Raw genomic sequence first — 19,647 nt, 5'->3', positions numbered from 1 at the left:
TACACGAAATACCTTAACTATGCTTTAACACAACTATGTAGGTAAGTAGGTAACTTACTATGTTTTAAGACGCTGCGATGACTAGTTTTAGAATAATATGTAGCTGAGATAAAACTTGGCAAACATCTAAATTACTAACAAATAGAGATGTTAAAACAAAGTAAACGTATTTTATTTAAGTGTCACAATACAAAGTTTTTGCTTTCTATGATAAATCCGTCTACACGCCCAATCTTATTTGTACAAAATCTAATTTGCACCCAAGTAAGCATGGAGGTACATACGTTAAGACGGCAAAACGGTATGTCATTTCAAATGATTGCGCAAACTGTTTGTGCATGCAAGTATGCCGTATGGACGCAGCACAATGTACCGTGTTAATTTGCAAAATTTCACACAAACAGATTATGCATGCAAGTTGCTGCGTGCAGACGGTTTATGAAAATATAGTTTGGTAATACAAGTTATTTTGGGAAAACAAAAAAAATCACATTGCTGAAAAATATTGAAATTTAGAAAAATTGGAACGCTTTACACAACGGATAAATAATAATTTACCAGTATTTATTTCCTTCGTGCTTTATACACACACGTATTTATATAATATATACAGAAAATGAATCTACAAATATAGAACAAGGGTTAACCAGAACTATATAACTCTACAAACATCGATATTAATGAATAAGTTAGGGGATGATTCAAACATTTCCTATCAGGTGTACGTACTATTTATTACAATGGTAACACTCAAACATCCAAAATAAGCTTTTCCCAGAGCTAACGATCCTTAGAGACTTAAAATAACAAGTAGGTATACTCAGTAACAGTAGGGTATTTAGCAATTAGCACTAGTCCAGTCTCAACATAGTAATATACAATAACCAACCGTTAGAGATAATCATTTTCCTTCTCTCAGAATACTACCATTAACATAGAAACTAACAGGATAGAACTTCATGGAAACTATTTACACAGACAGTCGATCGACGACTAATTATGTTGTACGCGAAAACTTATTTCACGAACAGATCCTTTAGCGTAGAACAGAGCGATGTGTCGCACGCATCCGTGGAGTCTTCTTCTTCGGACTTGCCGGAATACCAGTTGCTCTGCGTGGGCCGGGGGTCGATCTTCACCTTGGGGATGGCGCCCTGCGAGGGCGAGGGCGTGGGGGCAGGTGGCTGCACCGTGGTAGGTGGCGCCTCGGGCCCCCCGGACTGTCGCAAGAACACCTCGATGGCGCTGCCGAGAACCTGAGCGTCTACAACGGAGCCGCTGGGCTTGTCCCACACCACCTTAGGTATGCCCGGGGACACTTTCTCCACCTTTCTAAGGGACTTGGCGCGGGGAACACCGTCCCTCGAGAAGGTTATTATTGGCTTTATAATCTGCGCTTGGTTCATGTCGCACTTCTTGTTGGCTAAAGTCTGGTGTCGCTTGACGAACCAGCTGGAGGGACTGACGGCACCCCCCTTGGCGGATCTGTTCACCCCGTCAAGCACGGATGCGTCGAAACTGTTGGACCGACTATTTATTAGCTTGCTCCTTCGACTCTCGAGTGGAGTTGCCCTTTTGGAGATTTCTATCTTAATGGGCGCAACCCCTTTCTCTTCGCAGCGGTTAATCTCCGTGGCCGAAGAGGTCAGCGATGTGAGGATGGATATGAGGTCTGTGTTGGAGCACACGATCCCCCCTACCAGCTCGTGAGCACGGGGCGGGATGGGCGGCGGCCCGGGGGGCTGCTCGGAGGCTCGGCGGCGGCTCGGGATTGTGGGTAGAATGGGGGGCACACACCCCACGAAGTCGGAGTAGCGCCTACCATGAGTGTAACGCTGCGGAGCGCGCAAGTCTGTTTCATCGAGAGGCTGCACTTCGCAAACTCGTTCGTCGGATGTGTTCCAGAGCTTCATGCGAACCTTGCGGGCTGTTACGATATCGTCCATGATGTCCAGTGCGAGGTTGTGCGAGCTTCCTCTGCGGTCAGTGGCCGGTGGTCCAGCGCGCCCCCCGCGGCATGGGACCGCGGCCACGGACTCGCGACGTCCCCGGCCGAAGAGGGCGGGCGGCACGCGGGAGATGGTGACCACCGAGTGGCGGCGTCCTCCGGGCTGAGGAGCGGGCGCGGTGCTGAGGGTAGCGAGGAAGGCGGCTTCCCTCGGCGAGGGTCCGCTGCCCTCTCCGCCGCGCTCTGACAGGCGCCGCACCTGCGAGGCCGTGATGCCCGAGGTACAGGCGGGGGTGGGCAGCGAGTGCTTGCGGGTCTCGCGTGGGTCCCGCCACGGGCTGAGCAGATAGGGGTTCTGCGGAGAGTCGATGTCAAGACTGCGGCGAGGCGAGGAGTTGTCAGAGCGAGGCTCATCCTCCTCCTGGCAGCCGGACTCTTCTACAACTATCAGCGGCTCCTGTCCGATGCTGGACATCGGTGTCAGAGAAGCTCGCCTCATTGTGGCTGAAACTAGAAAGAAAACAAAACTTTACTGAAACGAAGATAAGGTGATAAGATGATATTACAGTTTTACAATATTTAATGCTTATTTATGCAAAGAAATGCCCCTTCTTTCATAATATTATAACCAAATCATAATATCCGTGGAAATATTAAAACCTTTTGCATACACAAACATAGAAATTAGATGTCTGAAGGTTCTTAAATGGTCAATTTGTATCCACAGTATATTATTAATATGTCTACAAATATTTCCGTTATCGCAGAACATTTTTGACGTTTGAGTTTACGCAGAAATTTACCACGCCATTTTCTCTATGTAAACCCGTCGTCCCACGGGTCGGTAAGCAATCGCCATGAACCAAATGATGTTAGGCCCTGCGAAGAAGAGTTTCACATTGAACATTGCTGCGTACACCTTACCATAGCGAACTTAATTTTCTCGCTCGCGGGACAGCGGGCTAACATTTTTAACAGCTGCGAGTGAAAAACACTTTTTTAAATCACTTATATAGTCAAAGCGAGGGTTATAGACTTTTCATGTTTTCCAATTGCTGCAAAAGATTGAGTTTGCGCCTTAAGGTCTTTTTTTCTACATGCAAAAGAGTTTGCATGTCGAAGTGTTTGAGAACATTTTGGAAGGCAACAAGTGATCCTTTAAAAATTACAAAAATAAAACATTTAAAGTTTAGAACACAGACATAGGAATTAATAGACGAGAAGATAATAGCGAGGGGTAAAATCAACTGTTGAAGAACGAAGGGAGTGAAGCTGGCTGTGATTCGTAAATAAATCAATCTGACAGTAAATAGGCATTTCGCATTATAATATCACCATTTACTCCTTAAAAGTAAAATCTGCTTTTGAATGAATAGACATTTTTACATGGGAGCGCAAATTACTCGCCACGTTATGAACAAATTTGCGAAGTCCAAATTCGGCAAAAAAATTCGGTTCTATTTTCAGAGTCTAATATTTCGTTTAAGTATTTAGTTAAGACACTTTTATAAATGTTCATAATTTACTTCCCAGCAACCAACCAGCTTTGTGTTTCGCGTCCAGACGTTTCTCGATGTGATAGTAACAACTGATTCATATTATACGATGTGAATATGCTTAAAATAAAGTAAAATAATGCTTATATATGGAATGTAATACGACAATTGGGTTTATTCTCTTTTTCACATCTATTTTTACAAGTTTTCATAGTACAAGTCAACATTTTGCCGTGTTATTTCGTAAAATGAACCGATGATGCCTCGACCATAGTTCGCACAAGAATGATGACGTCACGTTTTCAAATTTCACTTGAGGCCATACGCGAGCACAGCCGGCTCCAATGGAACCGGTATGGGGAGTGGGGATAATACGCTTTTAATCACTTAGGGCAGGTCTACTAATATTCATATGTCTATGGTTTAGAAGGTTTTTGTAAATCAAAAAAACTTTTGGTATCTTGCAATAAAAACATTAAAATTATGTAAAAATATTAAAAATAGCAAAATATTAACAAAGCGATGAAAATATTAAATTTTTTATGAAAATTATAGAAAAAACGAATTCTTGTGGGAGTGTCATACAACTGGGTAAATTTATATACCAATGTTATTCCTTGATTTCGATCAGGGTACAAAATTGACGCGGGTCAATAAGCAATGAGCCAATTTGGCAAAATCGAATGCGAAATACGATAATTTTCGTTTATTTGTCTCCAGAGAAGCGAGCGTTAACGGCGGTAAATATTTAAACACGAAACGCAGATATATTTTCTACCCTCTGGGAAAGACAGGAATCGAGACCTTGTATAAATTTAGAAATTTCTTCTTTTTCTCCAAGGTAAATAATAAATTAACAAAAAATCTGATTTAATATTTTAAAATAAACTTTCGTTTATATAGATGCAAACGAAATGTTGAATGAGTTTAATAAGTGCGCTCTTACTAATAAACGTGTTTTAAGTTTAACATAGCTGAAATACAACCAGTTATGGATGGTGAACGGTTGTTAATTATAATACACGTTAAATAGTGTGATGTATGTTAATAGGTTGAGTATTTAAGTGATAGATGGCGATAATCATAAAGCTTACGCCAGAGTCCATCAGATGTCGCTAGAGTGTAACATATACTTGTGAGGTTATAGTGACAGGGAATAACCTTCTCGAACTAGAGAATTACCAACCCTTGGGTAATGAACAGTGTGGCTAAATCCAGTCCTATCAATTGTCACGTAAATAAACACAATTGTAATAAAGAACCTTTTACTTTTTACAAAGAGTTACCAACACCGAAATCTGCATAGTAACGCAGACATAACAAATAGTAAGAATAGTTTTAATTATTTCTGATGAACGTATTACTAAATTCTCAAATGTTTCTATAGGGATCCCTTCTGCTGAAAGTTATTTATATTTATGATTAATAAGAACAGGACTCTGCCATTAAAATATTTTGTGTAAAACGGCTTGAAAATTTAAAAAAACCCCTTTCAACTAAAAAATTAGCGGTAAGCACCGGATTTTATTTTTCTAGAAGATGAATTAGTAACTTCCCGAGGGATCCCTCTAGAAACATAAGATTTTAGAAATACGTTCATCAGAAATGATTCAAATAAACACAAGAAAATATCGATTTTCTAGGGCTGCTAGGACAAAATCGACCTATGTATTACGACGGACCGCTCGCCGAAGAAGTGCACAGGATCATCTTTCAATATATGTGGATTAATTAATTATAGCTCCAGGGATTAAAATTTTTTTTTCAGCGTTCTTTTTTTCTTTCGGGTTACTGCGAAAAAGGGCTTCATATGTTAATTATTACCTTACTTTTTCAAGATGGGAATTTCATGTGTCGGTCTGCTGAAAGGTGACGTTGCCAGTTCTTTCGGAGTCAAGTTAAAGATATTTTTGTTCATACCAACTCAAATCTAAGCTATTAGTGTCTTTGTACAACGTGTAAAAAAAATACCGTTTAACAGTGAGGCTGTAAAAGTTATAAATAAACCTGAAGAAGTGAGCATTGATTGCTTACGAAACATGTTGTTTTTTTAACAATAAAAGTTTTTTAAACTAAGGGAAGTTTATTTTTAATAATTATTATTTATAATAATTATTTATCTGATAGTATTATTACGATAGCGTCTGGACGATCTAGGCCATCTGATTGGTCGAATTCAAATCGTATGTTTCGGGTAAATCCCGAATAGGGGGTCTGCAGGCTAAATCCGACCACTCTGCCCCTCTGGCGGTATAACAACGAACCAAAGGACTGGCGCGAATATTTAAATATGCAAAATTACTTGACCATTAACAAGCGTTTAATAAGAAGATTTCTTCTGGAAGCCTATCACTTTGTGATGGCATTATTTATTTTATTAAAACATAAATAACTTTGTTTACATCACTTAATTACATACAACCTCAACATGTTACATGAACGAAGTTCACCTCATCAGGAGTAACTATAAATTAAAGTAAAAAATTAAATATAGATTACAATTGGAAAGAAGAAGTGGAAGTAGGGGGGAGGGGTAAGAGTGGGCGGAGTTTATCAGAATTAGGAATTACAATATCGTAGACGGAAAAGACCAGTTTAGTGGGAAAATATTTAAAAGAGAGTTTATTTAAAAAAATCTAGTTAATTGTATCTGCAGGACCCGGAGAGGGGGTTTTTAACTGCTAGTTTTTAATAATTATTTATCAGTTCTGTCCTGATCCATATGTTTATGTAATTTGAATAAATCATATAAAAAACGAAAATTTCCCGAACAATTCAATCAATTGTCATTTTTTAACAACGCGAGAGCGGTAGCAAAGAAAACGCAAAACAAAAATCAATTGGTTTCTGGATAATCGTGTCTTTATATGGCCTATAAAAATAAGATTTATCTCCCTAACTTAATCTAACAATGCTTTAACTAAGGTGTACGTTCTGAAAGTTTTTTGAAACTGTTATATAAAATTTTTTGAAAATATGATTAAAAATAATAAATTTTCTATATTTCGCTGCTTTAAAAAGGACACGTTACAAGGCATCGCATTAGGCACAAAATGTTAGTAGCCCATGGATTATGTTTTAAAAAATAGATTGGTGTCGTTTAATAAAATTCTAGTGTGTATTTAGCTAAAAGTTCCCGTTCGTAAGGCCCACTTTACATACGTTTAACGTGTCATTAGTTCCCGGTAGCCTGGCGCGTCACGAGGGCTTTTATGGACATCAGGGGTGAACTCAAGATGAAACTCGGTGAGGGCTAAGGTTTTAATCAATGTTTTTTCATGTGAATCCTACACAAGAGTCCGTCCCGTCTGCCCATAGCCATTGGAACTATGATATCCTTGTTTGGAGTATTTTTTGAGCTAAAGGGAGTTGGAAGGGTAGACGGGAAGGAGATAGGGTATAATGGGATGGGAAAAAACCTGGATAATCAGTTCTTGTAACTAAATAGGCTAAATCATATCAAGCAATGTTTCGATTCTGCAGCACAAGAGTCCCAACTGCTATTTAAAGCCATTTCAAGCCGTTTCCATTCTGGATGGTGGTTTTAAAACAGGGCGATACTGAGAGTATCTTCCAGTGTCCAAAAAGTGCCCAAAAATGATATAAAAATGAAAAATATCGACACGAGAAAAAAAGCGCGAGCAACGAATTACGGGGAAGGAATCGCGCCATTTGTGGTTGCATCGTTCCGTTCAGCTTGGGAACTCATGGTTTTTTTTGACTCTCATACCTTATTGCTAGTAAGCGAAGATTCGAACCCGAACTTGATTGAACGTGTGCAGTTAATTTATTACTTGCAAGTCCGCTCCTGAGCAATACATGCATGAGAGCGCAAACACCCGGGGAATAATTATTTGCACGTGCACAAGTAATACGAGCACATTAACGGAGTATTGGGACGAGTTCCCCTAGACTAGATAAACGTATTAAATGCCCGGCGGAGCCTCGCCACTTCCGGAGGCTATATGTTAATCTCTTCCTGGACTAAAATTAATTCCATTAAATCCAGTTAAATCATTGATTATATCGGGTGAAGGCTTAGAAACATTTTAAAATATCATCATAAAATTTTTGTGCAAAATTATATTACCACCTAAACCAGAAAGGGAGGAGACACAGATTAAATGTATTTGAAACCGACGCACATTTTTTTTTCCAGAATGGTAGATCCTAGATAGTACTCCCAGAGAGAAGGTTGTACGTGACATCATCGTTCTACTATCTTCTGTCTTTTTCGTTTGCTTACAGTCGTATGAGATGGAAGAGGACGATCGTCAATGATATACGTACATCACACCAGTGAACGACAATGATTCAGAATCAGAACTATTATTGAAATAGATTTAGCCATGTTTATTGATTAGGTCTTCACATCTATCCCATCCTCACTCCATTAAGCCTCATAATATTGGGGCTGTCATAGTTCCAATGACTCCGGGCAGTTGACATTCTTATGCGGTATTTTAATCAAAAAATATATACTCGTACGTCCGTCACTCCCGGTTACCCTGATATATTATATTATATGTTTCCTACCTGTACCGGACAGCAGATGGATGTACCTAATAATTATTAAATAATCAATAAAATGAATATTTGTCTGATGTCACATATTTTACGATGCCGACTCCTTTGAGGCTTGTCTCGTACGATGATAAGATTTTTAATCACTGCACACGTGTCATATCGCCAGTTCAAGGATGAATTACTCGCACGACAAACCGTGGGACCTTAGTATATGTTTAGATTTAAAAATAATTGCTACACATTAACACGTGTCGAAATTGTTGAATTCGAACCCAATAAATACGCAAACAACTGGCCCAACCAGTCAGTTGTCCGACGACTTTCGCAAGTTGTGTTTCTATTCAAATCCTTACCCAAGGTACCCCCAGAGGAAACCGGCATTTACAGTCAATGTCACTGGCGTAGTTGTCCAGTACACTACCCAACCCTCATACCTTTTTCCTTCTATGAACTTCATCTCCTTCCTTTCCTTAAAAAGACTCTCCACACAGCATCCCCAAACATCCTGATGGAAATTATATTCCTCAGGACCTCCAGCGTGGAATTAATTTTAAAAAAATATTAGCATAGTTAAATAATATTTAAAAAAAATATTAACGAACAAAATTGTTAAAAGTTTGGAATTTTCTGCTGGCAAACATGGAGCTATACAAATAGAGGCGCTATTGTGTACTAATATGTCGCTTAAAACATTATTCACTATGCGCGTAGACCGGATTTGTTAGTTTTTGTCACAGCCTTGGGAACGTTAGAGGTAAGTTGGAGGTAAAAAATAATACCAATTTTTAGGCATGCCTTATTTAAATGTAATACATCAAAGCTAGTAAAATATATTACTGCATGCAATATAAAATATACAGTATACAGTACAGCATTTTTAAAGGTCGATAAAGCTCGATGTCAATTCATCTATGGTTAGATAGCGATATTTGCGAGCACGGTGAGAATATGATTCTGACAGTCGGTAGACATAATCCTCTGCTTTTAACGCGGCTTCCAAGGTATCTGATAAGCTGTCAATATGCACAACTTTTTGGATAGTATCGTTCGTTATTCAAAATAATTGGCTTATTAATAAGTGGAGGTGAACTAACTAAGCTCTTAGAACAGAAATAAATCGTATTGATCATCCTTATAATGAATTATGAATTCATCGAAGACGCGATCAAATGATTCTGTTCCAGCATCGAGAAACAAATGTCGTTAGTTATGACCAGAGATGTGCAAAATGGGTACCCAAAACCATTTGAAATGCAAAATGGAAATGGGTCAAAAATTTTCCATTTGAAAATGCAAAATGGTTTTTAGAAAAGCATTTCAAATGCAAAATGCAAAATAGCTATTTTCAAAATGCATTGAAAATGCAAAATGGTTTCTCAGGTCAAACAATTAAAATAATTATAGAATTTTTAAACAATTTTGTCATTTAATAATGGAAATCAATGTAGAACAAACATATTACATGATGGTAAATCCAAAAACACTACGACTACAGATTATGAAACCACAAAAAAATTGCGCGGGACAAATGTTGCCAAAGTAAAAACATATAAATCTAACATTTAATATTACAGCGTCATTGCCCCATGTTCAGTATTTGAATCAGTATTTTTTTGTAATGGTATCACTCAATTGCCAGGGCTTCTACCAGGGAGCAACTTGACAAATGTAAATTATCTCTCATAGCGAGGTTGAGGACCGACTGATATTTGGGGCTTATGAAAAAAAGATGAGTGGAGATAGTAGGAAGAATGTTGCAAAAAAGCATTTAAAATGGAAAATGCATCGAGAAAAACATTTAAAATGCAAAATGCAAAATGGTTTTTAGAAAAGCATTTAAAATGCAAAATGGAAAATACCCATTTTGCATTTTACATTTCCATTTGAAATGGATTTATTTGAAATAAAGCACATCTCTGGTTATGACTAAAGACCTCATGAACTAATCAAGTCCCTTTTTAGTGTCAAAAAGTACACGCGGGAATGCTAATGTATATTAAAGTTATTATTTCAATTCGATATTGTCAATTTATTATTTATTTTAACATTTGCGTAGCCGTCTGACCATAAATAAACCAATCAGTCTGACGTTTAAGAATGTCAATTTATAGACAAATGCGCTAGTGTTATCCGTGTATGTCGATTTGCATTATCTATATCGGTCAATCGATATTAAATAGTAGTTACGCCTGTAGTTAATTTGTATTTTACTAAAACGTTAAAAGGAAACCTATTAATTCATCCTTTGACGGCCTGCAATCCCGTTTTTAACCGGATTACGAATAATTTTGATAGATTCTAAATAAATTACCAATAATCATTTTTCTCCGTGTTCAAGGAGCAAAGAATTACAACATTTTTACGGTAAAAGGTCGAAGATCTGACACATAATACAGGGTTTTCCATTAAGAGGTGTTATTTTGAATAGTCCGCTATTTCAGTAGATAATAATTTTGAAGTTTTTGACATTTGACAAGTGTAGAAACTACGCCATTAATAAAAATGGAACGATACACGCTTCAACAATGCGTTGAAATTATTAAAATTCACTTGAGTGAATCAAACGCAAATCATCTTGAGTGATGAGGCCCATTTCCACCTCGGTGGCTTCGTCAACAAGCAAAATTGTTGCATCTGAAACTTGGCTCGGAAACCCAAAAATTATTGTTGAAAAGCTTCTCTATCCTCAACGTGTGACTATTTGGTGCGGTTTATGGTCCGGCGGAGTCATTGGACCTTACTTTTTTGAAAATGAGGCTGGAGTAACAGTTACGGTGAATGGATTGCGCTATCGAGAGATGATTAATTATTTTTTATGGACAGAATTGGATGATATTGATCTGGATAACGTTTAATTTTAACAAGATGGCGCTACGTGCCACACAAGCAACGAAACCACTGATCTTTTACGATTGAATATCAAAATAACACCTCTTATTGGAAAACCCTGTACTATTGTTTTTCACTATTACTTCAAGATAACCCGTCTGGTGTAGTATTATTTACCGTTTTGCCTGTTTCAGATATGGATCAGAATTAGAATTTATTTTTATACGTTCGCAGATGGGAGAGGAGGTGTGTGTTTATGCAGAATCAATAGTATTCCGAAGGTTCATCTCGATTTAATAATAGTACCCGTCGAATGTAATTAAAGGAAAGAGGGAGAGAAATGTAGGAGGAGTTAACATAACAAGTGAACGTTGTGATTTTTAAAACTAGAATCAGGGAACATGATCTCTGTTTACGAAATAATAATTTCCGAGTTTTATAATCATTTAATATAGGCAGATCAGATGGTCGGATGATCATAATGGGGAGGGGGATTAGGGGGGGGGGGGAGAATTTTCTTTTCTCTAAATAATAAAAAATAAAGTCGCTCTCCGCGTCTGTTTGTTTGTTCGCTTAGTTCTTCTAAACTACGCAAAAGATTTTAACTATCATTTAGAAAAAAATTTCCGGAATGTTTTCATATAAAATACATGCATATTATATTAATAGAAAGTAGAGAAAAGTCAATGTTTTATAATCAAGTCGTAAAAATATGTTTTCGGGTACTACATTGTTAACGCTGGCTAAACTTTATGAGATAATCACACATCAAAATAATGTATGGTAAAATTATATATCTTAAAAAGGCTTATAGAAAAGTCCTTACTGGTATATTTTTATCTCTTAAGGATAACCCCTAGCAACGTCGGGTACACGACGGCGAGTATTTAAAAAATCAAAACCCATATTTTCCTTTAAAATCATAAGATCTGTAAGTATGTACTTAGTTTATTAAGAACTATATATTTTATGTAAAAAAATCCTTTTAAAATTCAAATGAAATACAATGTATCCAAAGGAACGTCACTATCTCAATGACAATTCTATTTCAAACTTTCTTCAGGCAGGTAGGTACCATAATTTTGAAAAAAAATTGCGAATAAGAAAGTCCAAATAAACACGAAATTTTCACACTTGAAAAAATCGTCTTAACTGAACCATCAAAATAGTCACCATTTTGAAACTGAAACGGAACGTATAAACAAAATTACAGACAGATGAAATGCAAAACAGGCGAGTCCCCTCTCCCATATTCCAATGGATTGAATTGATCAATCATCGGTACTTACCTAACTACCTGAAGTAGGCAATAGTATAATCCCTTATTTGAAATTAAAACAAAAATTAAAACGTATATTTCATAATTAAGTAGGTAGATATTTAAGCAAAAATTTTGACTTTGATTTATTAAGGACAGGTTGTTTCAGATAATTTGAACAATTCTTAAAATTTCAAGTTCTGTTATTATTTCAGTTCTGTCAAGTAACTGGCATATAATAATATAATAACAGAACTTAAATAGGACATTCACAGAACTCGCAAATGAACGTTGAAATTTGATGAATTGTTCGAATTCTATGAAACGAACTTTTTTATGAATTATAATTGACTAATGAGATTTAATATTAAACTAAAAATACTAATGTAAAATTTAAAAAATATTGTAGGATGCAACGAAGTCTTTTTTATTATCATATGGGTAATACGTAAACAATGAAAATATCAAAACAGAAATGGTGTCATCTGATTGTTGTGTCATCATCCTTGTTTGAAGTTCCAATTGAAAACAAATAAAAAGCACAATTTTAAAGAACTGATGTACTGAACTGAACGAGGGAAAGAACGGAATGAGAGGAACGGGAGTGGAAGGAACGATTTTACGTGACGTTCCCGATATAATGGTTATTATTAGTCTCACCGAACAGGAAATTGCTAGAAGTGTAATCAGTACCGATTTAAAAAAAGAAGATTTCTAGGTATAAGGCAGGGGAAACAGAAATGATTTTCTGTTAATCCCAGTAAGGTAGATTCTCTCAGTATCGTTAATTTGAAAGATTAACATTCATAATCGAGACGTTGCTTGCTATGGATTTTTAATTTATTTTTATGTGAACAGGGGAACTATATCGCCACTGAGGTAGGGGCTAAGGTAGTTGATGTATAAAGGGATTTATTAATGTGATTTTTGAAAAAGCCCGGATTATATGAAGGAGGAAAAACAGATGCTGGTAGCTCGAACCACATAAAAGCCGACTTAAGATTTAGCCGTGTTTGAAGACCAGATCTGCCAGGTGATTTACAGCATATTTATACACTTCGTTCTTTCTTAATCGCATATTTCCCGTGATTGGGAATGTCATAGTCCCAGATTTCCTCCAGGTAGACGGAACTGTCGTGCGGCTACATATAAAAATGAAGGAAAATGGGAATAGATTATTTCATGATTCAGTATCAAAACGTTGCCCGAAATAGCTTTGAAACTGTAATTGGAGAACAAATCTGAACAGCCAATTAATTCCAAACCTTCCTCATTCCCATCTCCTTCCCCGACCACTTCGTTCAGCATCATAACACACCACGTTTGTTTGCTAATTCTCTAATAATGACTACCACTTCAACTTTTTGACACTTTACCACCGACATCACTTTGCAAAAATATTTGAAAGCATGTAAATAAAAAGGTATGTTAGATGTACGTCACCAGTTTTAAGTCACAGTAACGTTCATATATATTTTTTTTATTTTTTATATTAACTCCACACAGGAGGCCTTGAAGAAATTAATTTCCCTCAGGGCCTATGTCATCTTTGGGGATGCTGTATGGAGGGTCTTTTTGTGGAGAGGAAGGAGTGAACATGGGTCTTGAAGAGTCCCATGTTGTAGGAGGGAGGAAACACAGAGGCCGGCAGTTCGTTCCACAGCCGAGCTGTTGAACTTAAGAACGAATCGTAGAAGCGACCCGTTCTCATGTGACAAATGTCAACCGTGTACAAATGTTGGGCGCGCGTTTGGCGTGTATCCCGACTACGCACCGGTGCCGAAGGGATCAATGACGCTAGTTCCTCAGAGCATCTTCCATTGTAATACCGATAGAACAAGGACAGCATACCTACCTGACGCCTGTGCTCTAAAGATTGCAGTCCGTTTGTTAAGATTGGGGAATCTATCAAACGGACCGCTCGTTTTTGCACAGAGTCAAGGGTTTTTTTCAGGTATTTAGGGGCTCCGGACCAGAGATGGCTGCCAAATTCGACAGTAGGGCGCACTTGCGATTTGTACAGGGTCAGCAGTTGTGTACTATTAAAGTATCTGCGGGCCCTGTACAGTACGCCCAGCTTCTGAGAGGTCAGCTTTACTCTGGCTTCGATGGAGCCCCCATACCTGAGCTGGTCACTTATAGTTACACCAAGCATATCAATGGAAGGCCTGTTGGGAAGATTGCTTCCGTTGAAGGAGACTAGGTTATCATTTAGATCCCTTTTAGACGTAATCAGACAGGATTGGGTCTTTGAAACATTAAATTCGTCGAGATTATTTTTACCCCAGGAGGAAATACTCTAAATATAGCGGGATTATGTATTAAGACCCTTGATCAATAATGTTTTAAGTTATAAGTTATAATTCATGGGATATTTCACCACACTCTTGACAGCTTATCCAAAGAATTACGTATATTTATTCAATAATTTATTTATTTATTGCATATCACTATACATAAAACACGTTTCTTTTCACATAAAAATCAACCTCACTAGGACTAAGCCTGTATCGAGGTTAATAATTTACATTTGAGTGAAGCAAACATAAGAGTAAAATTTTAACTGTTAATAAACACAAGTATACCCACGAACTAACGATGCTATGTGGGATTTTTTTGGTTAATCTGCTAAATGTATTATTCCTTACTTTTTAACTGTTTATATAAAAAAGTGTTTCCTTTATTGTAAAATTATACCAAAGTATGTACCAGAAAAATTATTAATAAAAAAGAAATCATAAACATACAGTAATTCTACATACAAACACAAAATATTTCAAAATGAAAGAAAAAATTACTATAAGATGTGTTACCAGATGGGTAATTTGACAGTATATTGTAACAATATTTGAACCATAACTAATCATTAATCATTATTCAAAAGAAGAAGCAAAGTAGATAATAAAGACAGATAGGGTGACATTCAGTTTTTAGCAAATGTGACTTATATAATTGCAAGTACACTTTGTATCCACCAGTATTTGATCAAAATAATCGAAATGTTTCAGAACCATTGGTTTCTTCGTCAGGTTTAACGTAAAATGAATATTAACAAATATACAAACAAGTATAGACAAACCAGTATCTAATAAAGAAAACGATAATGCAATGAGTGGTGATTAATTAGGTATTATTATAAAATTAGATTGGTTTATTAAGGTTGGTTTATTCTTGTGAAATGTACATGTAACAAGAAAACCAGTTAAAGTATTACCTATTTTACAAATACATTGCATTTAACAAAATAATATATTAACAAATGAACATGTATTACTTTTATATAATTATACACAGATTTCGACTACCATAATACGGACATGTCTCTAGTGTGGTAGTCGAAAAGCATGTAAAAAACTGTATCCAAATATATTTTACGAATAAAGGAAAAAAAAAAAAAAAATTATTTAAAATAAAATAAATTACTTTGTAAACACAACTATTTGATCAAAAACATCGACATGATTCAAAATCAATGATTTCTTCGTCACTATTAGGTTCTCGAACCCATAAATAGTGGCTATATTTCTAATAATTTATTTTATTTTAGGGAAATCAACAGTTAAAATATGGTTGATTTACTTAACTGTCAAACCAATTATAGATATCCTCATTATATTTATGCATTATGTATTAAACAATTAAACAGTACATTTATAAAATAAATAAATGTTACATATAAAATGGATAATTATTACAAGAGATACTCCGCTATAAGCAATAATTGACAGGTGCTAACCACTGAACTATGTCGGCTTATTTCCATCCCGCCAAATGATTCAATATGTACTAGTACCTCAATCAACAATTATTGCTAATTATATTTTTCCCACCTGTAAACAGTCAACTTTATTTTTGTAGGAAAGACTTTGTTAGTGCTAAATTTCTCACTAGATGGCGTTGAGACATATGATATCTTCATTTACTGGTGAAATATTTTTGACTTCTCAAATATTATTATTATTATTTTTTATTTTGTACATTATTTTTTACAATTTATGTTTTCCAGTAATGTAGGCCTCACTTGGTGGCTTGCCCGTGCTGAGGCCTTCATTTTATAATATGAAAATCTAATCTACATATTACATTTAAGAGAAAATAATAAATTTAAAAAGAAAATAATAAATTTAAAATACGAAATACATAATAATACATTTAAAATTAAAAAATAATACAATGAAAATAAATCTTGTGTGTTTGTGAGTGATGTGTGTTTATATTGGTTTTGTGTGTTACGTGTAGGTTTTATTTTTATTTTATGCTATGACATTTTGGTAATATTGTCTTTTTTGTTCTTTAATCCATTTTGTAATTTTGTGTGTGAATTTATTTTTATTTTCCTCAATTTTAATTTCAAGTTTTAAACTGTTGAAAGCTTTTATTGCATGGTATTGGTAGTGTCTTTGTCCAAAGCTTGAATTTACTGTCGGAGTTTTTATGTTTTCTTTGTACGCTTGTCTAACTGGTCTCTTAGTGCTATTTTGTGTATATTGAAATTTATTTTTTTTTGTCAATAATGTAGTTTAGTAGTGTTTTAGCGTATATCTAGTACGTCACAGCTGTTGAATATTTGGTCTGTATCAGTCAGTCTATGTTTTTTTAGTATTACCTTTAAGATCGTTTTCTGTGCGGTTTCTATGTAATTGATAGTCGAGTTTGTTGCTCCTCCCCAAGCAATAATTCCATATTCTATTAGTGATTGGCAAAGTGCAAAATATATTGTTTTCAATTGTTTTATTTTATATATGTTTCTTATGTTTAGGAAAATGTGTATTGTTTTGAGAAGTTTATTTGTGATTTGTTTGATGTGAGGTATCCATCTAAGGTTATGGTCAATTACGATTCCTAGATACTTTATTTGTTCTGTTTTTTCTAGAGGAGGGCAATCGCAGATGTTGGTGTTTAAACATTCGTGTATTTTTATGGTGTTTGTGTTGTTTTTTTGGCTGTCCCGTGCTATTTATACTGTATGTTGTGAATTTTGTCTTTGATATGTTAAGTGTAAGTATGTTTGAGTCTAGCCATGTTTTAACTTATAATTATTTGTTATCCTTTATGCTATGCATAAAACCTTGTCTTTTAAACATTAGTTTATCATTACAAAATAAGATACTATGTTGTTACATAATATATAGTTGGTGTTCAAGAAAATACATTTTAAAATGAATTTCAATACATTTTTAACAGAGTTTGAATATTATTTTTTATTGCTATTGAAGATATCTACATAAGAGAGAAATTTATTATATGTTGAAAACAGTATTTTAAAATCAAGCATTTTGGTTTGACTTAGTTTTACATTGTTTTTCATTAAAAATACTGTACAAGCGCACGTGACGTGTATCGATGTTGCTTGTTGTTTTACGACATTAACTAAATCATTAATAAATACATAAAAAAAACGGACCGAGATGAGACCCTTGTTGGATGTTCGAGGAGATTTCTTTGAAATCCCTTTATTTCTACCGCTTGTGATCAATTAAGTATATATGAAGTTAACCAACGAAATAAGTTAGCACGTATACCAATAGACTCAAGAGTCTACTTGAGTGCAGTTGTCCATGTGATTATCAATAAAATCGTTATATTATTAATCACAAGGCCTCTTATGAAGTCATGTTGTTGTTTTATGTAAGAAAATGGTTTAGTTGTGAACTAAAACATTGGCATACTATTTTCCATTAATTTACCGAAAATGATTATCTAGAAATGGGTGGATAGTTTTTAACATTACTTTTATCGCCATTTTTGTGGATTGAAGTTACATAAGCTTTATTTCCATATATCTGGTACAATGCCTTCGTGCATTAATTTATTTATCGAATATAATACAGAAACGTTTAGCAAGTGCTTCAGCGCAATTTACAATAAAGTATGATGGAATATCATGACATCCGCGTTCGTGTTTACGTCAAGTGCGTTTATTTCTCGTAATACAATTTCTTTTGTATTGATTTAATTGAAGTGATATTTATGTTTTTGGTGTACCTGGTATGTCTGATGCGGGCAAATTGTTTTCAGGGAAATATTCCACGAACAAGTAACATATGTCTTGGCCATTTTCGGCTAGTTTACCTTCAAGGTGCATTATCTCCTTTTTTATGTTATTAAAGTGATTACAGGAAAGGTTTGGGTTACCATACACGTTTCTGTCAGTATTATTGATATAGTTAATGTACAGTTCTTGTGCAATTATTTATTGTCTAGATCGTAATAGTAAAAAAGTTTTTTTCCAAAGGATGTTTGTTTTATTATCTTTTCCCTTTAATTATTTTAAAAAGAGAGGTTGAATACCATGGAGGATACTTACTGTTTTTAACATGTTTAATTGGTACACATTAAAAGATATGAATACTGGTTTGAGTATTCAAATGATTTAGTGTAGTTTTTTTATAATTTATTTAGCTGTAAAATATAAACTTTATATCTAGTATATTACAGTAGTTTTACTACTAATATTATTGTACTATTTGACGGCCTCCGTGGTCGAGGGGCAAGGCTCTCGACTAAAAGTCAAAACAATTTAATCATTTAAAATAATATGTTGTATACTTGCGGCATGTTCATGAGTGGAATATACTCTCGATATCGCCCTGTTGAAATACCACCATTTAGAATTGAAACGTTGCTTGAAATGGATATAGCAACGATGAATATATAGGCTGAATAGCCAAGTACTCTTCCACATATCCTTTCCCTCCACACCATCTTCAGCCTCACTACATAACCCAATTGAGGATGCCATAGTCTCACTGAATCCAAACGTTTGGGAGCAGTTGGGACTCACCAACGCTTTGTAACATGTAATCTGGTAAAATTATATCTTTAAAATTTATATATATATAAATACTAGTGTTATATTCAAATATGGAATCACAATAGCACGTATCCAATGTAGTATCCCAATCAAATTCATTAAGTTTTATGTTAATAATATTATAGTCTGCCTGTCTAAAAGGAAGCATTTTTTAGATTTAGGAAAATCTTTTTTAAGATTTTAAGTATTTTTTATGGGAATTAAGACTAATAGTGTTTTGTGGCGTATATCTTCTGGTACTAGTGCGTTTTCGTTACGAATCCAGATTGTAGTTATTCAAATAATTACTATTCGGATTAAACCAAAAAAAATCAATAAAATCTAAATGAGCGGAATTTAGGACAGATTGTTTCAGAGAATTTGAACAATTCATCAAATTTCAACGTTCATTTTCGAGTTCTGCGAAAGTCCTATTTAAGTTCTGTTAGTGTATTATTATAAGCTAGTTGTTTGACAGATCTGAAATAATAACAGAACTTGAAAAAATCTTTCACATAAGTTGAAAATCATCTTTGAAATTTGAAAAATTGTTCAATTTGAACAATAAATTTGAATAATCTCTGTATTGTCTCAATAATTTCGGATAAGTTAGCCAAGTTTTATACCTACTGCGAGTATTTATTAATATTTGTTATCCTGTGGATAAGCTATCAAGAGGATGCTAAAATAACCGCTTAGATAAAAGTAGCTAATTATAAGTTTCAGTACATTATTGCTAACTACCCGTAGTTATAAATTACCAATTATAATTCTTAGTTGTAGGTCACTTGCAATT

General features: G+C 35.1%; 1 protein-coding gene across 2 annotated transcripts in view; it reads right to left on the bottom strand.

Annotated features, from left to right (window-relative positions):
- Positions 1-382: 382 nt before the first annotated feature.
- LOC149423202 (uncharacterized) overlaps positions 383-19,647 on the bottom strand; it is a 306,624-nt gene continuing 287,359 nt past the window's right edge. Inside the window, exon 3 of one of the 2 annotated variants that reach the window (XM_089632914.1) lies at positions 383-2,458. In XM_089632914.1, the coding sequence (XP_089489040.1) occupies positions 1,017-2,447 (1,431 nt within the window). In that variant the 5' untranslated portion in view covers positions 2,448-2,458 and the 3' untranslated portion in view covers positions 383-1,016. The remainder of the gene's footprint in view (positions 2,459-19,647) is intronic. The other variant, XM_089632913.1, reaches the window with a different exon arrangement.

The sequence above is a fragment of the Hesperophylax consimilis genome, chromosome 6 (assembly GCF_061612785.1).
Source record: "Hesperophylax consimilis isolate HC1 chromosome 6, BYU_Hcon_1.0, whole genome shotgun sequence".
NCBI lineage: Eukaryota > Metazoa > Arthropoda > Insecta > Trichoptera > Limnephilidae > Hesperophylax > Hesperophylax consimilis.
This window is presented reverse-complemented; position numbering and strand designations above follow the sequence as displayed.